General features: G+C 46.3%; 1 protein-coding gene across 1 annotated transcript in view; it reads right to left on the bottom strand.

Moving 5' to 3' along the window:
* The window catches only part of LIPC (lipase C, hepatic type), a 153,334-nt gene that overhangs the window by 26,586 nt on the left and 100,679 nt on the right, over nt 1–26,069 (bottom strand). The window contains exon 3 of the mRNA XM_021694062.1: nt 2,872–3,059. Coding sequence (XP_021549737.1) covers nt 2,872–3,059 — 188 coding nt within the window. The remainder of the gene's footprint in view (nt 1–2,871; nt 3,060–26,069) is intronic.

Here is a 26,069-nt window from a genome sequence, read left to right as displayed (position 1 = left end):
GGTCATTCGGGGTCAGGTGCAACCACTTATGAATGTGCACCCAGTGCCTTCCATGTAGATAGAGCACCTTGGGTTCAAATCCCGACTCTCCCAGTTAATTAGCGATCTGGGTGTAGGGTTTCTCGACCTTGGCACTATGGACATTTTGGGCCAGATACTTTCTGTTGTGGGGGCTGTCCTGTGCATTGTAGGGTATCTAGCAGCATCTCTGGTCTCTATGTGCACAACTTTCCCCACTTGGAAAATGGGGCGAGCCTAGTGGCCTTTGTCCAGAACTGCTGTGAAGAGATCAATCACTGTGAAGCCCTTAGAACAGCGCCTGGAATGCAGCACGCACTTGGTAAATGTTAGTTACGCACAGTTACCTTCCGAGTCACTGACCCACTGTTCCTATCACTAGTGATAGTAGTTCTAGTCCCCTCTGCATTTTAAGAAGAGTTCATTCTGGGACAGGACCCTGGTAATGGTTTTATCTTCATGTTGCATTTGTGAGCAAGATATTTGTTTAGTCATGAATTCAGTTAACAAATATTTCTTGAGCACCTACTATGTAATGGATACTGATCGGCAGAAGAGGGAGAAGAACACTCTAGGCAGAAGGTGCAGGCTGAGCCAGGGCCAAGAGGAGAGAAAGTCCAGGGGAGGGGAAGGAGCTAAAAGCAGTTGGGGGCTGCTGGAATTTAAGTGGGGGGCAGGGAGAGGTAAGGGGGAAGCAGGGAGAGTCAGAGGAGGCAGGGAGGGTGAGGAGGGCAGGGTCCGAGGGGGAGAGCATGGGAAAGAATCACCAGCTCTGCTGTGTGCAGCCTTTCTGACTTGGTGGCCCCAGCTTCGAACTCCGCCCGTCCCCAGATCTGTCCTCTGGATGCATTCCCTCCTTCCCACCTTCTCTCTTTTTTCTTGTAAGGAAAGTCTGTTTGGCTAAAGGAGCTGAAGAAACGGGATACTCTTCTCTACCGCCACTGGCCTCCTTCTCATCCCCATCCTCCCCCAGGGCTCCCACAGGAGAGCTTTCTGTGGCTGATCTTTAGTTTCCTTTAAAACAGGTTTCACCTTCTTAGCGTTCTGCCCTCTGTCTCCTATTCTGTTTTTCTTACAGAAACATGGATTGAGCGAGCTTCTACCCCAGTGGGAGAGAGCCACAGTGGGGGTTGTGGGGTGAAGCCTGCTAGGAATGGGGGCCCTGTCAGACCCCTCTGACAAAGGGAGTCTTTGAGAGTGTGAGCTTGGAGCGTGGGGGTTCTGCGTTTGAATCTTTGTCCACTCTTGGCTGTGTGACTATGGTAGCTACCCGACCTTTCTGAGCGCAGTTTCTTCTTCTAAGAGATGCTAACCCACCTCGGAGGGAGGCGTGGGGATTAAACGGGTTGATGTATAATGTAAAGGGCCTAACTTGTAGTAGGGCCTCAATCTATGTTAGGTCCCTTCTTTAGGGGCAGGAAAGCCCAACACCACCTTCACTGCCGACCCTGGGGTGTGTGGAACCCCCTCTTCCTTAGGGTGGGAGCCCTTTAAGTCCTAGAGGAAAGCTCCTAGCAGGCTATTGGTGCCTCTGCTTTCCCCCTCTAGCAGTGGCAAGCACCCCACTTCGTGGCTACACTCCTGTGGCATCCTGTGGCTCCCCACTACCACATGACACATGGCACGGGGTCTGTATTGTTCGTGGGAAGGCTATGAGCCTGCACAAAGCAGGTTCTCAGTGACTAAATGTTGAAAGAGTGGCGGGTGGGTAGATGGGCTCATTTTGCTTTCTACGGTAGGATAGGTGAGGCTTTCAAGAGTATTTTCAAAGATGGCAGGGAAAAGTTTCCAAGTCACAAAATAGATCCCCAAATCTCTGGAGGTTTCAAGTTGTGAACTAAGCTTCAAATCGTGGATTGGTTGGGAACCAGGGAAGCAGAATTTCCTCTTGGAGACAAGTCCTTGCTTAGTTTGATTTCAACCATTGCCCACAATATTCTTTCTCCCCTTTGTCCAAGATTTTTAGCATCCCTAAAAGGCTACACTTTCTCTAAGAGGCTACATATCTCAGTCACCTTTCTACCTAGATATGGCCAATGGATGTAACTGGAAGCATTTTACAGATGCTTCTGGGTAGCTAACCTAAAAAAAACCCACTCTTTTATACCAAAGGCCATTGAACTGTACACTTTAAATGGATGGATTGTATGGTATGTGCATTATATCTCAGTAAAGCTGTTTAAAAAAACCCATGCCCTTTGACTCCTTTGTGTACACCCCTTACCACTAATTGTGTTACCTGGAATAAAGATGAGATGGCCGGTGTTCTGGCTACCATCTTGGACTATAAGGACAAAGGCTACACTTTAAGAATGGCAGAGTAGTAAGCTGGAAATGAGCTGGGTCCCTGAGGACTTCACTGACAAAGTCATTTATCCAGTTTTGGATTACATATCTCTAGACTACTGTGTGAAATGGAAACAAACTTCTGTTTTATTTGAACTACTGTCAGTTGGGTTTCTGTTATTTGCAGCTGCCTTTAAACCTTATAGTTACAACATTGGGAGGCTATGTCTTTTAGCTTCCTATCTCTTGTGAAACAGGCAGATTCACCCACATGGACTGCAATCACTTCTGGGGCCCTCATGTGCTGTGAGACCTCCTTGAACCACATTTTATTATCTGAAACGTGGAGGTAATTATACTTTCCCTATCCTGCTTATTCATGGGATTGACATAATCAATGAGATCCTGTGTGGGGAAGTACTCGGAAAATTAGAATGTGCTTTACAAATATTATGCACGAAGGTGTTATCACTGGCTCCCTATCTTTTTTATTAAAATTGGACACACGAGGGAGAAAAGCAGAAAATGTAAATGCAGAGAGAAAAAAGGCACATCAGCATTTCCTACCGACCACCCGTGGATTATCATCACCAGGGGCAGAGAGGAGTTGAAGCCACACCGCTGTAACGTGTCTGGGTGATTCAGCCGAATCTGACAGCCCTTATCCGTTTCTTCTTCAAAAAGCAGAAATCTGGTCTCTGTCTCCTGCAATGCTTCCTTTGTTTCAACAGCTCTCGATCTTCTTCCAACTGGCTCTGGAATGTAAGATTGGAGACAGTGCTTACCCTGGCGACTGTCCCACCTCTGCCGGCTCTGGGACAGCCCAAAGTTTCCTAAGAGCACCAGCCAGCAGGGTTACTGGGAGGTACTGGAGGTAGGCATGAACCGCAGCTTTGGGGAACCCAAGAGGGCATGTCCAGCAGAATAGCCATTTCTCCTCTGGGAGATGATGAAGGCTGACCTACGAGAACCCAACACAGAGGTAGAGGGGGCCAGATCCTCCATCCTGCCGTCCTGACTATGGGCTCAGCCAGTCACATATTGAAGTACCTCGTGGACAATAGGGATATGGAAGAGGCAGTTGTATAAGATGAGTATTTCACCCTGAGTCACACTGCCAATAAGCAGTGGCATCAGGATTTGAACCCAGCTCCCTCTGATTCCAATTGCCTACATCCCTATACTGCAGAGATAGTGAATAGAGCACATTAGTTAGATGACACTATGCATTTGCCCATGTAGTTCCGCCCATTGTCACTTGCAGACACGTTATGCCATGTAGCCTTGCCTGGACCAGGTAGGGTTCGGGCAGAAAGGATCTCAAAGGAGTGGCTGATTCTGCTTGATGCAGGGAGTGACACTGGGAGGAGGACTTTTCAGAAAAAATGATGCTGATCCTGCCTGGAAGGATAGACATGGGCTTGTGTGTGGGGCTGTGTGGGTGGTGGGAGGGAGCAGGGCTTTCTGAGCTGGGGGAACAGAAGAGTTAGGGCTCAGAGGGTGGCACCTTGTGGGCACGAGGAGGAAAGAGACAAGCCTGGGCAGCCGGAGTGTCAGGGGCCCCAGGATGCTGGGAGTCTGGACTTTATGCCCGAGATGATAAGTTTGCTGCTAGGGCATTTTTCAGCAGGAAAGGATAAATGAATATCCATTCAGAATCTTTCAAAGACTGTAGAAGAATGGGGTAGGAGAGAGAAAGATCGTTTTTAAGATTTTACCTTCAGTTGTTTTCTCAAAATGCCTTCTAGTCTTTCTTTTGGGGGAGGCTGCTCCTGGTCTTGAGTCATTTTGGAGTGGTGATGAGCAATCACGCAACTCTGCCAGGTCGGCCATGCTCCTGGCCAAAGACAGACACCTCTGCTCAGGGGCTGTGCGAAGCCCAGGGAGGTGCTCTGTTCTCAAGGTTGGGGCACAAAGGTGGGTGACCACTTTTGTGCCAAGATTAGAGAGCAGGCCAAGAGCTGGGGTAGGATGCCTTCATCATCCCTTCTAGCCCAGGGTGGGCTCTCTGGGGGTTGAGGGGCATACCAGCATTTTTGGGCAGTGACCTCAATTGAGCCTAATTATGAAGGATCCTGATCATTCATTCTGAGCATAAAGTCATTCAGGCTTCTCAAACAATAAGTCTTGGGCTTTTGGTTTCAGGGGACAGCAGGATGGAGAGATGATGAACCTACAAAGTGCAAGGGGAGGTATTAATGAAACCAATTTTCCTACCCAAAGGTTATTAATTTGAAAGGTTATTAATTTCCAGCAAAGGGCAATGATTTTTCACTAAGATGACAGAGTGAAATGCATCATATTTTATTAAAAGGAGATGTGAGTGAGAATCTGAATAACTGCTCTGTGATTATTAAGAAAATGTCTGTTGCCCAGTGTGGCTTTCCCAAGCTTAGAGGCTGCCCAAGATTGTCCTCAACCCTGCCAGGGGGCTCTCAGCTCACGTTCCCCATTTCGCTGCCCCACCAGCTTCCTGGTCTTCTAAGTAGAAGCTGGGCTGTCACCTTGCACTCCTATACCAGCCTTCCAATCAGTCTGAAGCTTCAGGTTCCCAAATATCCCTAGAATCCAGTGTCCCAGCTCAGGTGCATACTGCATCTTGCTTGGTTGATTTCAACAGCCCCCTAACACATCTCTCTCTCTCTCTCTCTGGTCTTGACATCCTCCCCCATGCTGCAGCTCAAAGATACTTCCTAGAACGGGAATGACTATCAGATCCTTTAGTGACTTTGAGCTTCGTGGTGTCACAGCCAAGGTCACCACCCCAGTGATAACCCCTCATTCCCCAGCTCACCCCCACCTGCTACCCATGGCCAATGGTTCCCCCTACCTTGGCCCTCTCGCTCCCACCTCTGTCGCTGTAGCTTCCTGGTGCGCCCTGGACCATCCATTAAAAAGGAACTCAGACATTACACCCTGGAGGAAGCCTTCTCATCTAGCCAGAGATCATTACTTCCTCTCACCGCCAGCGCTGTGTTGGGTCCTTGCTTCTAATGTGCTTGTCATGGGGTCTGGTAATTTATTTGTTTAGGTGTGTGCTGTTTTCTCCATCAGGCTCTGAGCTCATGGAGGTCTGTGCTGGTAGGGGCTCAATGAATGCTTAGTGAATGATGTATTCTGTGGCATCCTGGTCTCACATCAAACGCGAAGATCTGATTTGTCAACCATTCATGTACTGGCGTGAACGAAATGTAACTAACTTTCTTTAATTTAGTGACGGAATAGCTACATCTTCCTTCGTTGTAGGATAGCTGACTCCAATGCTTGAGAAGACTATATATGAAAACAAGATGGGGATAGAAATAGTACCTATCTCGGGCACCTGGGTGGCTCAGTTGGTTAAGCGTCTGCCTTCGGCTCAGGTCATGATCCTGGAGTCCTGGGATCGAGTCCCGCATTGGGCTCCCTGCTCAGCAGGGAGTCTGCTTCTCCCTCTCCCGCTCCCCCCTCTTGTGCTCTTTCTCTCTCTCACTCTCTCTCAAATAAATAAATAAAATCTTAAAAAAAAAAAAAAGAAATAGTACCTATCTCATGAAGTTGTTACAAAGATTAAATAAGATATTTGTAAAGAGCTCAGAACAATGCCTGACATATAATTAGCACCCACATAAGGCTGTGTTAAAGTAAGTACGAGTTGGAGTGGCATCTTGCATTTTTGATCTGTGAAATCCTTTTTTTCTGTGAAAATTTATCCCAGTTGCCCTCACAGGACCAATTCTGTCTCATGTGTATTCAGTCTGGATTTAGCTGGGAGAATAAGCTCTCATGCCGGTGCCTAGGGCCAAGTCTGTTCAGGAGAGTCCTGTGGAAAAGCGGTTGTCAGATAGAAAGGCCCACAAACAGCTGAATGGAACTGGGCTCTCCCTGTTCTTCCTGGGGGCTTGGCTTTCTTTTAGCATGTAGAGGAGCGAGGAAGTTATGTATATATATGAATATATATTCACTCATCTATTTCCTCCACAAAAACTTATGAAGCATATATTATTATATTATGCCTTGGGCCCTGGCTAGGTAATATTTGGAGGCACATAGGGCACGACCTCTGTTTTTCAGGGGTCCGCAGTCCGGTGGGAGAGGCAAGTATGAGAACCAGTCCTCATGTGTGGTTGCTGTCAGTGCTGCCGTGGAGGGACACCCTGAAAAGGGCTTAGAGAAGACGCCAAGGGAAGATGGGGCATCAGTTGAGTCTAGAAGGATAAAGATTCTTGAGGAGCTCACGTCTAGGACAAACTGTTGAAGAAAGTGAGGCTCTAGTACCTAAAAAGAATCAGATTTAGTGGAGGACATGAGCCTCAAAGGGGCTGCTATGGGGAAGAGGGCCTAGAATTCTCTTGTGCAACTCCAGGAGATAGAGACGGAATCAATGGGTGGGTGTGACACTGAAGAAAATCTTAGACTTAAAGAAGTTCACAAAGATTCATAGTGGAAGAAATTAGGACAAAGAGAAAATAAGTAAAACAACAAAGACCGAAATGCTAACAGATTAGTGCTCTAGAATGTGCACGACGTGATCATCTAATGTTGCTGAAGATGGGCCACAGCTTTTAGTCTGAGCTTCTTATTGGCCAAACCAGAGAGGGAAACAGGAACAGTTATAGGATTCATGGTGTCCAGTTGCTCACACTTTCCCGGTGCTGAAGCCTGAGACGGTTTCCCTATATGTTATTGTAAAAAGAGGTCACTGGGCGAGGCAGTGGCCATTGTCTTGAACGCCATTCCTACAAAATATGCAGTAGCAAGTTTTATGTGGTTGACTCTGAGTGCTCTGTCATCCTCAGTGGAAGCGGCAGCCACAGTGCCAAACAGCATGTAAGTCACGGGATCTCTGGGAGGCTCTTCACTGTAATCCAGCAGTAGTCTCTGTGACTGACTGAGGGAGGCAGGGGTCACTTCAGGTCACATTTTGGGTGGCAGGAAGGAATAGAGCTCCAGAGCCCGAGTGTCTGAGCCTCCATGGGGACAGAGTCTGATTGCCCTTTACAGAACACAGAATGCGGCTGCATCCTCAGCCAAGCCATGGCATCAATGACACATGGCTATCGCCCATACCCACATGTATACCAAAATCTTTCCCAGATTTTAGCCCCACATGTAGCCAGCTCTTGACTGAGCACCTTTTACCAGGGGATCCTTTCGGTACTGCAAACCCAGTGAGGCCAAACCGAATTTATTTTCTTTCTTCCCAACCCATTCTTCTTCCTTTCTCTCTACATTTCCTCTTGTGATGCAAAACACCATTATTTATCCATGCTGTTGCTCAAGCTAGAAAGTTTAGAGCTGTTCTGGGATATTCTCTCTGTCCCCTTGGTGACCCTCATGGGTCACCAAATACTGAGGACTCAGCCTCATGATTATCTTTTCTCTCCTCTGCCACTGGCCTAGTCTAGAACCTCATGCAATTTTTTTTAATTGTGAAATTGAAATTGAAATTGTGAAACTGTTTTATATTTTATTTGTAGAATTAATACACACTCATTGTATATGTATAGGTATATAGAATTTGAAAAATGCTGAAAATGAATAAAGAATCTCACTACTGGGACAAAAACACAAGTAATATTTGGAGTATTTCCATCTAATCTTTTATTATGGAGTTCCGTAGATATTTACCTGGAGCGTCTAAAATTGAAATCGTATTATGAGAATGGTTTCATATCCCTCTTCGCCTGTCATGATAATTTTCTTGGGCGCCTGGGTGGCTCAGTTGGTTAAGCGACTGCCTTCGGCTCAGGTCATGATCCTGGAGTCCCGGGATCGAGTCCCGCATCGGACTCCCTGCTCAGCAGGGAGTCTGCTTCTCCCTCTGACCCTCCTCCCTCTCATGCTGTCTGTCTCTCATTCTCTCTCTCGCAAATAAATAAAATCTTAAAAAAAAAATGATAATTTTCTTACAGCATTACAAATTCTTCAAAAGCATGCTTTTGAAAAGTGGCTTCGTTTGTTTACTTATTCCATTATTGTTGGACTTTAGGTTGTTTCGGGTTTCTTTTCTATTACAAACAACGCCCTGATGACCATTTTTATACATAAATCTTTGTCTGGGAAATCTATGAGTATTTTCTTAGTATAGATTTTTGAAAGTAGAATCATTAGCTCCTTCGGCGTGATCTTGTGCATATCTCTTTATGTATGCATATATATCCGAATTGATTTTCTGCACTTTTTAAGCTAATATTTATTGAGCATTTTCTCTGTGCCAGGCACTTTTCTAACAGCCTGCTTTGTACTGACTCATTGAAACCTCACGGCAACTCTGTGAGCAAGTTGTGAGAAAACCCAATGATTCAGTTATGAGCGGCGGGGACAGGGTGGGGAGTTGGAGGGTTGTTGGGGGGGGATGTTTTCCAATTGTACTCCATAGGAGTAGCTCCTTCTCCAGGTGTGTCTTCTACAGTTGTTATTTTCTCAAGTCTTTAGAAGAGACCAAGACACACCAGTGATAAGAATCTGGGGATGAGGCTGTGGTTTTGAGAGGGAGACTATTAAAGGTAAAAGGTCGGTTCCTTGGAGTGTCACCGCCTGTAACCTGAAAGTGGCTTGACGAGTGAAGGAGGCTTGAGGTTACCCTCTGCATGACAGCAAGTTCCTGGGGCAGTGAAACTTCCTCGCAATCAGTCGGAAGCAGAAGCTAGGTGCAGCCACTGCATTTCTAATATTTAGGTTCCTTATGGCAAGTGATTTCTCCGTTCCTAAGTCAGCCCTCGGGTTTGAGGGTTCCTAATGTTTCATACAAGAACAAATTATTTATTTTCTTTTGGGTAAGGACATCATTAGGTGGTGACTGCAGGCAGCTGAGCTGGCACAGAAGGGAACCAAGGATCCTGCCATAGAAGACCTTGGTGGGAGTCTGTCATTCTGTCTTCTGCCCATGATGCCCAGGCTGGGTGCCTCTGCTCGGTTCCATGTTTGTTGAGCACCTCCCATGGCTGGTGTTGAGGACACAAGTGCATTATACAGGAGCCACAGGTATTAATATGCCCCTCACAGAGTTATTTGTGAAATATCTTCATATCCATTATTTACATCGTTAACCTGTGTGTGTGTCATTTGTTAACATGCACTGCTGAAAATATTCCCAGACCTGGGACTACTGAGAGAGGTCCTCTGGAAGACCATCCCCCCTCCCCAGCCATGTCCTCTGTTCAGGATGGAAGGAACCTATGATATAAATGTAGCCACAGCTCTTCCCTGGTGGTTGTGATCAGGCCTGTGATTTGTACATGCACAACACTGACTTCAGAATTTCTAGGATGATGGCAGGATGGAAAAACTTGAATAAGAACTTAGTTGTTGCTGGGCCTTTAGAGATTTAGCTCTTAGCCGTTGCTGATCTTTGGTGATAAGCAGATTCTACCCAAGGCTGTGATGAGGAATGCTTCTCTGACTCCCGCCATCTTGAATTTTGCGCATCACCATTTTGTTGTGAAATAAGACTATGAGGTAAGGGATGGAAGGAAAGCTATTTTCACAAGTATAATTTATTCTGTTTTCTTTGTCTACTTTGGCCTGATTTAGCTAGCCATCTTGTAGCCTGAGACTACAATCAATTTCTCCTTGGAGATTCAGGGAAGTAACTAGAGGCTATGTTTTCTAGTTGGAGAGTTTTTTTCTTCCAAGTTTTCTTTCTTTCTTTCTCCCAGTGTGGGGCTTGAACTCATGAGATCAAGACCTGAGCTGAGATCAAGAGTCAGACATTTAACCAACTGAATCACCCAGGCACCCCAAGCTTTCTTCTTAGGTTGTACTCCCTTGCAACTCTGGTTAGAATCAGAGTGAATTTTTTTTTTTTTTGTCTTTCAAAAAATCTGATTATGAAAGAGTCTGCCATTAAGAAAAGTTTTCCATTTGTACTGGACTCCTCTGCAGATAATGGTGCTTACTTCCCTAAAGTGGTTACAAGGTCATGGGCACATCTTGACCCAAACAGTTTCAAGATAGGGTGACCAACTGTCCTGTCAAACCAGGATGAGTTGGCCACTCTAGTTCAAGGGCAATGGGGTGAATAAGTGGAGAGACAAAAGATGATAAAAATTGCCATCATCCCTGTTGATGATTATTCTGAGAATTTTTATCCAACACCCAGTGCGTGACATACCTTCCTGCCTGGTCTTTCCCCCTGTGGTCCCCTGGCCTGACACGCTCTGCTGTTGTGTTTTATTTGCCTGGCTAACATCATTCTTTCTCCAAATCTAAATTCAATCTTCCTTTCCTCAGGGAAAATTTCTCCGATTTTCCTCACTTGGTCACATCTCCCTCTTATTTGTTCTCTTAGGTGATTTCACAGTTGTAATTTTCTATTTGAATAGTCATTACATAAATATCTAGCTCCCCTATTTGGTGGTAAGCTCCATGAAAGCAGAACCTAGGTCTGATTTTGCTCACATTAAAACTTTAGTCAGCACAGCAAGGGGCTGTGGAGTGTGGTGGTCAGGCACACAGACTAGGAGCCATGTGGCTGGGGTTCGAGGTCCATTTCTACCGCTTACCACTCATGTGACCTTGGGCAAATTACTTAACCACTATGTGTCTGAATTCTCTATCATATCATCTGCAAGATGGAGATAATAGTAGTATTTACATTAGAGAATTAGCATGAAGATTTGATGAGTTTGTATTGATAAATTCTGTAATAGTGTCAGGCATGTAGTGTGTGCTATATAAACACTCACTGTTATGATAGTTCGCCATAAAATATTTGTTGGAGGGATGAAAATTATCTTGAAATGGATCACCAACCTAAATTTAGAACAAAGCCCATAAAAATTCTAAAAGAAAAAAGGAGAAAATCTTTATGACATTGAGGAGAGCAAAGATTTTTTTTTTTAGGACACCAAGAGCACAAATCATGAAAGAAAAATTAGAAAAATTAAATACATCTGATCTTTGAAAGATCCCACTGAGTAAATGAAAAGCCAAGGCAGACTGAGAGAAAATATTCAAAATATGTATATCTGACAAAAGACTTTTATCCAGAATATATAAAGAACACTTACACCTCAAGTATAAAAAGACAGACAACCCAATCATAAAATGAGCAAGAGATTTAAAAAGCTACATCTTATAAAAAGATATACAAATAGCACATAAACACATGAAAAGATGCTCAACATCATTATTCAGGAGAGAAATGCAAATTTAAACCTCAATGAGATACCACCTCTCTCCCTCTAAAATATCTAAAATAAAAAAGACTGCCAGCACCAAGTGCAGGTGAGGTTGTGGAAGAGCTAGAACTTTCCATGCACGGCTGGCCTGATTGCAAAACACTGCAGCCACTTTGCAGAATTGTTTGGCAATTTCTTACAGAGGTAGATGTACCATAAGGCTCAGCAAGTCCAAGCCTCGGAACTTACCCAAGAGACATTCAAACATATGTCCACACAAAGATGCAAGTGTTTACAGCAGCTTTATTCACAATAGCCCCAAACTATTAACAACCCAAATACCCATCAACTGGTAAACGAGTAAATACATACAGGGAATAGACCATCATGGAATACCACTCATCAGTAAGTGGTATCAGGAACAAATTTCCGATACATGCAAGCATGCAGCACGGATGCGTCTAAAAGGCATTACACTAAGTGAAAGAGGCCCAACTTAAAAGGAGGACATTCTAGAGAAGGCCAAACTAGCGATAGTGAGCAGCCAGCCCAGTGCTCTCTGGGGGCCAGGGGATGGAAAAGGCAAAAAGGCAACTTGTGGAGAGATTGAAATGTTCCGTATCTTGATGATGGTAATGGTCCCTTAGATGTACATTAAAAAAAATGGTTGCAAAAATAAACTACAACCATGCAGGACTGTGGCTTCTCCATATCAGTCAGGGTTCAGGCCAGGGCACTGTGGGTTGAATGGCAGGCTTTCTGTTTTGTTACTTATGCAGGGTCGGGCTGGCCTGAGAGCAGGATATTTCTGAGTCCTCTGGACGTTGGCATCAATTGGCAGGGAGGGTTCCTGCCCTGACTTTGAACCAAGTGGTAAGATCAGTCCGGGACAGGCCCAGCCCTCCAAGACCTCAGGGAGACTTGGCATACCTGGAAGGCCCTTCCAAGGTCCTCTGGGCCAGGGATGAGCAGCGGTGCCTGGGGAGGCCATCCTTGGGAAAGCAAATATCTGGCCAGAGGGTTGGGGATAAAAGGGACCCAGAGACCATGCAGTGTCCTAGAATCCAGCCTGGTTACTGCCTGCTTTTAATTCTCTATGCATCACCAACAACCTGCATTTATTGAGGAGTAATTCATTTTCCTGCTCTTATTAAGTAAGGATCTAGATAACACCACCAATCTACTCTTCTAATCCTCTGGAGAGAATCAGTGTTACCACACCAAGCAGATAGAATTCCAGCGAAAAGCAAAGGAACTCGACATTTAGTTGTGTTGTGTGATAAAATCTTCCCTTACAACTTGTTTGAATATAGCTCAGTGATGTCCTTTGCCCACCCCCAACCATTACTCCCTAGGGACCAGGGACCTCTTATTGGTAACAATAATCTAGTCCAGCTTCCTTATTTTACAGGTGAAACTGGGACCCAGAGAGGCCAACTGACATGCCCCAAACTGGGCATCTGGTTAACGGCAGAATCAAAAGAACTCAGCTCCGCCAAACATTCAAGCCAGCGTCTTCCTACTCTGCTGAGGAAGAGGAGTCCCAACCCATATCCCTGCCAGATTTAGGGAACTCTGTTCCTGTCACTGGTGTAAAGCTCAGAGGGCTCACATTCTGTGCCTCACAAAGGCTGATCCCTCCAAGTAAGGCCCCTGGATGTCAAGGAGGGAGTGTGGCTTGAGTCATGGAAAAGAGTTGCTGGGGCATCCTCTTGCCTATGGGAAATGGACCCAAACAACTAAGGTGACCAGAGTAAGAAAACTACAAGTCCCATGACCCCCTCAAACACCTGTCATGGCTGTTGTCTGCCAGCCTCATCTTCAGACTAAATGTCTTTTTTTTTTTTTTTTTACATAATCTCTATGCCCCGTGTGGGGCTTGAACTCACAACCCTGAGATGAAGAGTCACAACTGAGCCCACCAGGTGCCACTGGACTAGATGTCGTTTCCTTCTGCCACAGAGGTAACACTAGAATTCTTACACAGCCAAGGGACTGTGATGTTGGCATCTGACCAGAGTCAGGCCCCGGGAAGTTGCCCAGGATCTGGACAGTCATGGGTCCTTCCACAGCTCTTGGAATGGTGGACCTTGGTTTAAAATCAGGTTGCCAAGTGCTATTTTAATAGATTAACCAAATCATGTTCTTGTTGCAAAGTTTTATTTGGATGCATGACGACTGCCTAGCCCCCGACTTTGGTCTTCATTTCCCCTTATCTCTGTCTCTACACACTCGCCAAGTGACAGGAGCAGAAGGAGGGGTGGGGGCAGAGGAACTTAACTCTAACCATGGGGCTTAGGGCATTGTCGGATGGTGTCCCAGTCAAGGGCTCTAGGAGTACTTGAGTCTTACCTCAGCCCAGAGCCACCCGCCTTGTGGAGACAAGCACACTGGGAGCGACGGTGGGCAGGGATCCCGTATCTCTTCAGTGGAGACTCAGGCGGTCTCCTCGTCTAGCCCTGCCGATGGCCATACAGGTGGTCCACTTCTGCTAAGCCTTCTAATACTTTATCTTACTTTGTGCCTGCTGACGTCCCTCTTCTCAGCTCCATAGAAAGGGAGACTCACGATGGCTTTTCCAAACAGACCTTGGGCCAGGAGTTTGGATGGAAAAAGAGAACACCAATCCTTCTCTGGTCTACTTTGGCTTCCCAGTGGCACAGCGTTGGTGCTGGTGTTGAAGTGGGGGTATTCTGTTTACTCTTGTTTATTTGTTCATTCTTGTCTCTATCACTTCCCGAGCACTTACTCTGTGCCAGGCGTTTTCCTACAAAGGAAAGTTGCTCTCAGCTCAGTTGTTTTGGGAGCAAGTATCCGGTGTTCTTCCCTTTTCTTTATAAAGGGCATTTGTTGCTCAAAAGCAGAGTAAGAGCAGAAAATAAAATAAAAAAAAATACACTCACATTCTCATCATCCTAGTGGATTTGACTTTTTATTCTCCCGTGTTTCTATTCTGTATCCAGAAGCAAATATATTTTTCATGTAACTGCACAGATATAATTGCTTTTGGCTTTTCTCATTTCACGTTATATAATAAACATCTCTCCATATTCCTATGGTGTCCATACTCTTCATTTTTAAAGGCTGAGTAATATTCCATGGAGGGGATGTTTCATGATTTATGTATCCATTCCCTTATCTGGGACAAACAAATGTTTCCAATTTTGTACCTTTATAAGCAGAGCCGCAATGAACTTCACACAGTGAACTTTTCCTTTCAGAGAATTATTTCCACTAAGATGAATGACCTGGCGTGGGATCACTTGTTTAAATGGTGAGATCATTTTTGCTGACAGGGGAGTGGAAGCAATTTTACAAGTAAGTCCCCCACGGGGTGTCAGCCACAATTATTACCAATCCAGAGAACCCCGTAAGACCCTGAATGTTCTCATTAAAGGAGATGATGGGGGGCTGGGGAATGGGTGGATAAAAGGCTATTTACGTGGCTATCATTAACTTTTTGCTAGTAACTCAGAACACCTTATTTTATCCAGTTCTCATGACACGCCTATGAGTAGGTGTTATTCCAAAAGGAAACGTGGGTCTCAGAGCAGTTAAGTGTCTTGACTAAGGTCACACAGGGGGTAGCTGAGCTGGGCCTCGTGCCGAGGGCGGCTCCCTGGTGCTCCTGGAAGTTCGGCACCTGATCAGACCCACAAGCCCGCTTTGCGAGGCCTTCAGTACCCCACAGGACAGTTGCTGACCACGAGGTTGTTGAAATCAGCCTTAAAGTTGAGCTCTGTGGTCATGAGCGTGGCGGTGTTGAACTGCATTTACGTGGCAACTTTGAAGAGGGCCCAGAGCCTGAAGTGGAGACATTTCACATAAGGCAAGCAATTGAATACACTCTCTTTGGGGTCCACTGCATGTGCTTTTATAGACAACGTGGCATTAGACGCTCAGAATTGTGTCCCTCGTGGGGCGCCTGGGTGGCTCAGTTGTTAAGCATCTGCCTTGGGCTCAGGTCATGATCCCAGGGTCCTGGGATCGAGCCCCACATCCGGCTCCCTGCTCAGTGAGAATCCTGCTTCTCCCTCTCCCACTCCCCGTGCTTGCGTTCCTTCTCTATCTGTGTCTTTCTCAGTCAAATAAATAAATAAAATCTTAAAAATAAAACTTTCTGGGCCTCAATTTCCTCCTGTGGAAAGTGAGGAGTTTGGAGCAGCCAGCTCTGAGGTCTCCATGGTGGTATAGTGAGACGTCCTTGGCTCCTTTAGTCAGCTGGACCAGGATTCTAGACCTGGCTTTTCTCTCTTTCCACCTCTGGAAAACTGAGGGGTTCAGAGAAGATCCCAGGGTCCCTCTGAGTCTAGGATGTATGAGTCCTAAGACTGTCCCATCTTTGAGTTGCAATGAGTAAAAGATGCCAGAGAGAAGTATTTGTGAAGCCAGGTTTCAAAAAGAAAAGTGAGAGTCAGAGCAGCGTGACCTGGGGTTCCTGGCTCTATGTCCCCCAGAAATTCTCCCCTCTCCTGTGCTCGTGGCTGAAGCTGACGCTTTGCAAAGGTAAATACTTGCAGCACAAGGAAAGTACTAAGCATTAACTTGGCCAAACAACCCCAAGATTACTCTATAAGGCAAAAGTAAACCCTGGGTGGGGAATGTGAGCTAAAACATGTGCAGGGACTTGGGGGCCACCTGATAACGAAATGAGCTGGACTCCACCCCTGGTGTTTAACTGTGCAGATACAACAGTGAATAAGGTAGACCATGCTGTCAAGAAGCCCATGGTCTTTTGTTGGAAGTATGTAAATAGACAATGGTTATACAGCTTGGTCAGCGTTTTGATGGTAGAGTAGAGGAGGTACGTATCAGCCGTACGGTGGCTGGTGTGAAGGCAGCCAGAGGAATCCCATGGGTAAGGAATGTCACCCATTCCCCAGCTCATCTTGAGGATTCTGATCAAGGCCTGGTCCTGCAGGGAGAGAAGGACTATGGAATGTGGAAGGAGGATGGGCCCATGTGTGGCCAATGTGGTCACTTCTATACTTATAGAACTTGAGGTCATGCTGTAGCCCGCACCCCAGGCCCTTGAGATTTTCTGAGACTGCATCTCCATTGAGACTCCCCAGGCCCTGGGGTCTGCAGCACAACTGTTCCCATCATCTGTGGGTTCATTTCCTGATGAAGAAATAAGGAGTGGTTCAGTGGCTGGCCCAAGGCTAACAGCAGGCTAGAAAAATCAAACCAGGCCCAGAATCCCATTTCTCTACCTCTTCCTCCGTATGTCTAGGTTCTGAGACAGCAAGACCTTCTTGGCCAGGTGCTTTTACCCTTGTTTCACTTTTCCTATGATATTCTTCGGCACCCCTGTCCTTCCTTCACTGCCTGTGTCTGGGGGCACTGTTGACTGCAACATCTCAGACCCTGTCAGACCATGGACATGTACTCCAACAATTTCTGGGGCACCATGGGAAACAATGGTGGAGGCAGAGTAGTGTGAAGGGAGGGGCACTGGCTTTGGAGGCAGTTGGCCTTGTATTTGATTCTCTATCAGTTATTAGTTGTGTGATCTTGATAAGTCCACTTCACCTGTGGGAGCTTCCCTTTCTTCTCTTAAATCGCCACCCTGAATATCCGTGTCATAGGGCTGTTGTGAGAACCAGATGAGACTCACTGAAATGTTTATGTAGACATTCGCTACACAGCTTCTCTTTCCTTTCAAAGCTTACCTCAGATCTCTTCCATCTCATGACTTGACCCAACAGCGTTCCTTCCAGATACTTGCTGGTTTATATTCACAAAGATTTTTGCCATTCTATTTAGCACCTTTCTGTGAGTTCTGTTTACTTCTTTTAGGCAGCATGTCACATGTCTTGGCAAGGATGCTGTGCCTTTGTGCCAAAAGGAGGCCCCTCTTCGGAGTGAGATAAACGTGTAAAGAGCCTCCCACATGCTTGGAGTATGGCAAGTTCTCAATGAATAGAGGTGGTTATCGTGGTATTGGTGGTAACAGAAGTAGTAATTGGTGTTTGCTATTACATCTTTGAAGGGTCCTTCCATGCCCTGTCGGTAACACATCATGAACAGATAAAATATCAGACAGGATAACTCTTCATATGTAAGTGATATGGGATCACTTTCATTTCAAAAGGTCAAAAGGACCAGAAGATCAGTGTTAGGAATCTGCAGGGTACAGCCGCTAGGAAGATATAGGTCTCACACTTGGCTTTTCTCCAACACATCTGCCTCAAATAGATGCATGAACATACCCTACTGAGACTCTCCCAGGAGGAGCATGCCTCTGTTGTGTTTGGGGAGTGAGCTGTGCTTGGTTCCTTCTCTGGTTGGAAGCCTACAGTTATAGGTGGGCCTCCTTGTGGGAGAGAGAATACAATACAACAATGAGCAAGGGGAGAGCCCCAGAGACAGAGCTCAGCTTGTCATTGAGGGCCAAGAAAACCATGAGAGAAAAAATAACGAACTATGAGGGAAGGCTCTCCATACTAGATAATAAAACTTACCATAAAAATTCAATAATGCCAACTGTGTGTATTGGTGCATGGACAGATAGACCAAAGAAGCAGAGCAGAGATCCAGAACACCTAAATACATATAGGAATTCAATATGTGTTAGCAGTGGCCTCTCAAAGCAGTGAGGTAAAGAAGGGCTTTTAAATAAATAGTTTTGGGAGAGCTGGCAAAAGATAGAAAGATATAAAAGTCAGAACCATACCTCATACCATACACCAGAAAAACTCCAGATGGATCAAATTTTTAAATGAAACAATGGAAACCATAAAATGACTAGGAGAAAATTTGGGCAAATTCCTTTATAACCTTGTGAGCAAGGATCCTCTGTGATTCAAAATTCAGAATCTATAAAAAATTATTAAATTAGACTATGTTAAAATAAACAAATACCTTGTGTATGGCCAACTCAGTAAATAAGATAAAATAAAAATATCATTAGCAAAGTCAAAATATGAATAACAAAGAGAGAAAATAATTGCAACTTGTAACACCAAGGGCTTATCTCCCTGATATATAAAGAGTGCCTAGAAATCAAGAAGAAAAAGACTAGAAACCCATAGAAAATGGACTGAGACCAGAAAGGGACATGTCACAGAAAAGGAATATAACCTATTCTCAACCTCAGAAGAAGAAAAGTAGAAATTAAAATTATACTGAGGCACAGGTCTTTCCTGTTGGGTTGGTAAACATTAAAGAACTTGATCACACACCGCAATGGTGAGGCTAGCAGGAATGCAAAACAGTGTAACGATAGAGGGGGATTTGGTAACAACCGTGAAAGTTACAAATGCACTTGCTCTTTACCCAGAATTCCCTTCCTGGAAATTTACCCTATGTATCTGCACACATATGAAATGAAATTAATACAAGGTTGTTGTAGTACTGTTTGTAATTGTAAATGTAAAACATCCCACGTGTCCATCTGGAGACCAAAGATGAGCAAACTGAGGCATAGCCCTCAATGAAATGCCATGCAGCTGTACTGAAGAAACACTGATTGAGAAGATACCTAGAATGGATTGCGATGTGACAAAAATCTAGTAAAGAATGACATCTAGAGTGTGATATCTTTTGTCGAGAAGTGGAAAATAAATAAATTCACATTTGCTTTTATCTGCATAAAGACACATTGGAAAGATCCAGGAGAAATTAATAAAGAAGTGGTTACCCATAGTGGGGGACAGGGAGGCAAAATGGATAAAGACACGAGGAGAGAGGCAAGACTTTGCAAATCTATCCATTTTATACTCTTTTCATCTGAGCCATGTGAATGTCTTACGTCTTCAAAAATCATCTTAAACAACACAAAGAGCCCAGCTTCTTGTTCCTTATTTTCACCTGCACATTTGTCTGGATGCTATGCATCTGCCGCTGGACCCCTCCTGGGCCCCAGAAGGCTCTGGAAGCTGACCTCTCAGGGCCTGACGGAGGCCCAAAGTTTCCGCCAGCCTCATCTATCTTCCTTGGCCTACCTCTCGGCCTGGCTAGGCATGTGCCTCTCCTGCCTCTAGCCATGCCTTCTCTCACCTTGGCCCCAGGGACACTTGACTTCAGCTGTTGAATAGATAGGTCAAGGGGTCAGAACCCTTCCCAAGTGACCTAAAAGAGTAAAGGTGACTCCACGGAGAACTTCCCAAGTAGCCAGCTTCCTCTCTGGGAGAACGGAGTCAGGCAGATGGCAAAGTGCTGGGAGCCACGGGGAGCGAAGGTGTGAGGAATTCTGCAGAAGGAAGCTGGCTTGGAGCTTGGAAGCCAGGCCGCGAGGGCTGTGTCAGGGCCCAGCGGCCCCCACTCATCGGCTCGGCTTCAGAAGGGGCGGAGGGAGGGAGAGGAGAGCACATGCTTCTCCATCAGGAAGCTTCTGCCCGGGGCCTCTCCGAGACTGGCACTTCCTCGGCAGCCCGTCCATCTGGGCCAGTGCTCACGGAGCGCTGGGAGCGAGGATATTTTAGATGTGTCAAAAGTGATGAATGTTGGAAAGTGTCATCGGCATCTCCGGGAACTCACAGTTCATACTGGCAGCTGAGATGTGCCAGGCCCTTTGGAAAAAACTGAACTCCAGAGGAAATTGGCAAGTCTTTAAACCAGGCAACTCGTGCTCGCCGTCCCAGATGGAGGTGGCCGTGAGGCGCTCTCTCCACGTGGTCAAAGCACCACGAGGCCAGTGAAGGTGTGGCCGGAGGTGGCAGTGCCCGAGGTCTTGGCAGAGGGAAGTTGCGTTCATCTGGGAGCAAGGGCATATCAAACACGAGTGGGCACGCGGGGGCCCGGGGCTGTGAGGCCGGCCGGCGAAGTGCTGCCGGCCAGGCCGGAGTGAGGACCACAGCCAGAGCCGGTCGGAGGCTGGAGGCGAGCCCAGGCCTTGGCCCAAAGTGAGGCTGGAACAAGACTCCAGTGGGTCTGGATTTGAAAACACCCTAGGGAAGGTGTTACTAGAATTCAGCATCTACCCCGAAGAGAATGCATTCTAAGAGGAGGCTGCCTCCCTATTCTGTTTCCAGTGTGGCCTTGTTCGGCACGTGGTGTCCCGCGTTCCCTGCTTCTGCGGGGGGGGGGGGGGGGGGGGCCCCCCAGGTCCTTGGGAGCTGGGGGCAGGAGAGGCTGAGGGGTGGCTGCTCTGGAGGAAGGAGGGTGGAGTCGCCCCATGGGGGGCAGAGGTGGGGTGAGTAGGCCGCCGTAGGCTGGGGAGGAAAGGCGTGAGGGGTCCGGATGGGAGCACTGGGGTTCCAGTGGAGGAGGAGGTTGGCGCAGGACCCAGCCCGGCCAGGATTCCGCAGAAGGACAGAAGGGGGCAGGGTGTAGGGCATCCTGGTGTTCTCACAACAACTCTCTTTCTGACCAAGTCCTTTGCTGTTTCCCCCAACCGCTCCCGCCACCAGGAGAGAAAGAGGAGAGTGAGGTCACAGTCATCTTCATCTTAGTCATCATCAAGGCTTGGACTTCTATCTGACCCGCTCGACTTGTTGGGGGCTGCACTGGTCTTTCCGCCCTTCTCTGTCCGCATGCTCCCCGTCCTGCCAGACACTCTGACCCTCGGCTGCAGCTGGAGCCACTGGGAGGTCCCCGCCGGCCTGCCCTCTTGCCTCCCTGACTTCGCTCTTCCGGTTCCCTCCACCAGGTCTCGCTCCCCTTCCTACAGCTCAGCCTTCAGCTTGAAGGAACAATAATGCGTCCTTCAGGAACCTTCTGACAACTGGTCAGGCAAAGGGCCCCCTCTGTGTGCAGATCCCGAGGCAGGGATTCTTTGTCTCTTGCTGGTTTCACAACTAGGCTCTCAGGTGTGTCTTATGCATCCATGTGGTCCCAGACCCTAGCAGGAAGCTGGCACAGAGGTGGGTTATTTGCTGGATTGAATTAACAGGATCATTTCATTTTCCTGCTCTTCCTAGGAAGAGATTTGTCACAGTAAGCCCATATTGAGAGGAAGGGGAGATTAGAGGCAGGGACCCTGCACTGTGTCACTTCTAATACCCATAGTCCCCTTCGGTGTTATGAGCTGATGGACTACTAACACAGCGATCCCTGCCTCTGTCTACTCTCTAGGAATGAGCTGGAAAAAAGGCACCAATACATAAGAAGAAAGTTCCAGACATTCTTTGGAATCACGGGTGGTCCTTTGTTTGTCCTCACCTCTAAGTCCTCTAGACCCTGAGCCCATCTCCTTCCTTTTCCTCCTTTCTGTAATTCTTCGATCTCTTTAAAGCCTTATATTCAGTTCTTAAAAGCTGCTTTTGTGCAGGCTTTTCTGATCTGAAACTGTTTGTTGAGACATTAATAGGGCTGATGGGGAAAAAATAATTTTGTGGTCAAATAAATTTGAGAAATTATATTAAGCAACATTAATCAGAATTCCTGTTGGCCAGACAGAGACGTTAAGCCACTACTTACTGTGCATTTAATCTCTAGCAGGGGCAAATGAAATGCAGTGGTTTCCAAACACAATTACTTTGGAGCAGACAGCCCCTGCCCCCCACATTCCTTTGTGTAGCGCTGCGTTTCTGGGACTGATATCCCATGGGACACACTTGAGGAAATCCTGTTGGAGGACAGTTTTCCATCATGCATGCATCCTGGTAGAGCTGCATTCACGCTCTGTGTGTGTGTGTGTATGTCTTGAAGGCTAAGCTGGCGCTAGCTGTTCTAATGAAGGCAAGACCTTATGTGTGGGATGAAGGCCTGGGCACTTAGAGACAGGCAAGATGTCGTAGGTGGTGACGCAGGAACATGAGGACCGTGTGAAAGCTGCTGTGATCATTGTGGTCATATCCTTGTCAGCCAGAGATGACCACTCTCTTGACTTTTTTGTCTATTTCCTTATAGTCTTCTCCCATGCAGATCTATGGCATGCAGAATTTTATTTATGGGTTTTTTTTGAAGTGCGGAGGGTCTGTTGATTAAAATTTGTGAGATGGATAGAAATGGGGCCACTTTAGAACAGTATTTTAGCTGGCTGGGGAATGATCTTTTTTAAAAAAAAAAAAAAGTTGAATTGTTTTCAAATTGTGCTCCTGGGATCCCAAGCCCAAGGGATCTGGGGGCTGTTGCAGGGGTGGGGATGCAGAAGTCAAGAGGGAAGGTTCCTGACTGCCCACCTCCGTTTTAATCCAAACAACAATGCCTTCAGGTTTCAACATTTTCTGCTTGGGATTCTGTTTGTAGGAGGGTTTCCATGGATGACATAGGTTTAAAAGCCACAAATCTAGACCAGTCACTTAACGGATTAAAAGGAAACAAAAACTGTGGTGCCAAAAACACATTTTAATCAATCCCACATCTGGAAACTGGGATCTAGAACTCGGGTTTGCCAATACACCACTGAATGTTCTTTCTACGCGCTCTTGCATTTGCTTATTTCCTCCTGATGCAGTTTCCAAAGGGAAGAATAAGAGGCAGCAAGGAGCCCGTAGCAGCAAAGGATACCGTGCTAACTCTACCAAGAAACAGTTGGGGGAAGGTTCAGAGCAACCCCATCTGCTCCTTGTTTCATCTGTTTCACTGTGGTCCTTCTTAGACTGGCCTTGCAATATAAAGAAATGGATGCTCAGAGCAAGGGCTGCTTCTGCCAAGAATAACTCATAAGCAGACACAGTACAATACCCCAGTCTCCAGTGAAATGAACTGTTTAATCAAAACTGCTGTGTTCTGTAAATATTCAGTCTATTGATGAAGAGCTCTGCAAATAGGGACAGCTTCTGAGCAAGCCTCCTGAGAGAATTCGGGAGGAACTAAAGAAGACAGAGAATAATGGCAGATGTGCCTGTCTTGATCACTGGCGGGGGGCAGGGGCCTACCTATAGAGGGGGGGCTAGGTCGAGTTATCATGTATGTACCGTATGCAACACTCTGCATCTGGTGCGGTGGTGGGGTAGGGCAAAGGGGACAACAGAGGTGTTCAGAAGCACCTCTCTCAATCCTTTGCATTGCTTGGCTGGTCGCAACCTGGTCCTTTTGAGTATAATGATGTTGATACTCACTGTGTGCTTCCTAGGCCCCACTCAATTCCTTAACCTCTCACAAGACACTCTGAGGAAGCCAGAGTCATCCTCAAACACAGGCAGTTTGGTTCCAGAGTTGACATTTTTTTTTAAGGTGATGAAGCTTATTTATTTATATGAGGTATAACTTATGCACAGTAAGGTGCACAAATCCTGACTGTCTAGGTTTGCGAATTTCTACATATGTTTATAACCCATGTAGGCGCCACCCGGAACAAGTCAGAGAACATTTCCATTCCCAGAGCGTTCCCCCAAACCTGTCTCCAGGGAATACCACCAAGATGTAATAGTAATCCTGATTTCCCTCACCGGACATTAATATTGGCTATTTCTGAACGTCGAGGAAGTGGGTTCATACAGCACATGTTATTTTGTGTGTGGCCCCTCTCCCTCAATAGTATGTGAAGTTCATTCATGTTGTTGCATGTACAGAGCCTGCATCTTAGCTACCGTGCCATACTGCCTTTTGTCAAGTTAAGGAACTCCATGTTGCCTTCTGGAAACATCTCTTTGGAAAGTGGTTTGGGTTATGCAGGGTTGGCTGAGCCTGAAGCAGTGAACACAAAAGGTTAAGTTCAGGGCAGGGCCAGGAAGAAAAGCTTTTAGATAAACTCCCAGATGCTGAGCAACTGCAGTCCCTCACTGCTGAGTTCCACGGTCCTAGGCTCCCTGGCTTAAGCACAAGCTTCTATTTTGCTTTTGTATTTCTCTTTTTACAGAACGAACTTCATCACTGACACCTCCTCAAACATGGTGGCAGCTTTCTCAGACATTTTGGCCAGTGGTTTTCTTTTCTTTCTTTCTTCCTTTTTTTAAGATTTTTGTTTATTTATTTGACAGAGAGAGAGAGACAGTTAGAGAGGGAACACAAGCAGGGGGAAGGGCAGAGGGAGAAGCAGGCTTCCCGCCGAGCAGGGAGCCCGATGCAGGGCTCGATCCCAGGACCCTGGGATCATGACCTGAGCCGAAGGCAGACACCTAACGACTGAGCCACCCAGGGGCCCCTAGTCCAGTGGTTTTCAATGGGGAGCCATCTTGTCCCCCCTCTCCCACTGGGGCCAGTTGACAATATGGTAGCCAATTAGAGATATTTTGCTTGTCAAGCCGGGGCAGAGGTTGCTACCGGCATCTAGTAGGTGGAGGCCAGGGATACCGCAAAATATCCCACAGTGCTCAGGACGGCAATACCCCCAGCCCCCTTCCAAATGATACAGCTCAAAATGTAAATGGAGCTGCTGTCGAGCAGCCTTGGTCTAAGGTCAACACTGAATCTGGAGGTTGTTCCCTTTTCTGATACAAGAAGAGAAGAAACAGGGCATAATGGAAAAAGCTCTTAACTTAGAGATAGAAAACCCCTAGAAGTTCAAGGCCCTCCTCTGCCAACCAACTAGCCATTTGACCTTGTTCAAATTGCTTAACCTCTGCGAGGCTCACTTCCCTCATCTTTTGCGGGGAACTGTGCAGCCCACCTCTCCTACTTGTCAGGATCAAGTGAGAATGTCAATGAAATTGCTTTGAAATGCTTACATGTTATTATTTTATTTGACTGTGACAGCAAAGCAAGAGTATATGGATGTTTTTGTGTCTAATGTCAGTGCAAGAACATTCCAGTGGGATTTCTGTTTTCCTGTGTTCAGTTTCCCGGGCCATAGCCTCATTCTCACACTTGTGTGGGAAAGGAGCTCATCTACAAAGGATGTTTCCTGGAACTGTGGGCAGGGTTTCCAATGTCCCTGCAAATTCTCTGAGGTTGCGGTTCTCAACACAGGAATTTGCAGTCTTGAAATTCCCTTTTGAATTCTTGTGAGATCCCCCCACCCTCCCAAAGGAGTTCACTTCAGAAAAGCAAGGTATTTTTAGTGCTGAGGCTTGGGTTCGATGTTGCCACATTAGAGGCTGAGGGCTATAGGCCATCGGAGGTGAGGATATGGAATGTTATGACAATGTTTGATGGCATATTGTTCCGCTTAGTGTGTCATGCCATGGAGAGTAGACAGGGGTACAACACTCTGTGAGAAAGACGTAGAGGTCCCATGCCGTGCAAAGCTGGTGCAAAAAAAAAATGTTAGGCATTTATTAGAACATTGAAGAATTTTGCTTTGTGAGTCAATAAGAGAACAAAGTGAGGAAGTAAATAGTTCTATTCAAATACAACGTTGAAGGGAGACTCAGTGTGGTAATGAGTAGTGTGGAATGTGAATAGCTGGGCATCATATTGTAATTATTAATAATATAAGCAATGTTGTTTGGAATCTTAATGCTGAGTAAGGGAGAGGCAGGGCTAGGTATGGAGAGATAGGTAGGGGGCTACGGGATCAGGCTCACAGAAATCCCCTAAATGCTAAGGTTCAAGGAAAGCAGAGATAAGGGAACAAACCAGACCACCCTATCCCAGGTGTGTGTGTGTGCAGGGGGGGGGGAATATGCCTTTTTTTATGACAGTCACCTGTGACCAACACAGAATAACCAGACCCTAAAAAGAAGTAAGCCATTAAAAATGTTATTACCAGTCCTTACTCAAACCAAGACATCATCAGAATGATAACACCACAAGCTCCCTGGTCAGTTCTAAATAAAAGACTGCCCGTGCTTGCCCACATTGGTGACCCTGTTGGGACCCCTCTCACTCTTGAGAGCTTTTTGGTATCTTCATTTAATAAAACTCTATCACTTTACTCACTCCCCTTTGTCT

Source organism: Neomonachus schauinslandi, chromosome 9 (assembly GCF_002201575.2).
Source record: "Neomonachus schauinslandi chromosome 9, ASM220157v2, whole genome shotgun sequence".
Taxonomy (NCBI): Eukaryota; Metazoa; Chordata; class Mammalia; order Carnivora; family Phocidae; genus Neomonachus; species Neomonachus schauinslandi.
This window is presented reverse-complemented; position numbering and strand designations above follow the sequence as displayed.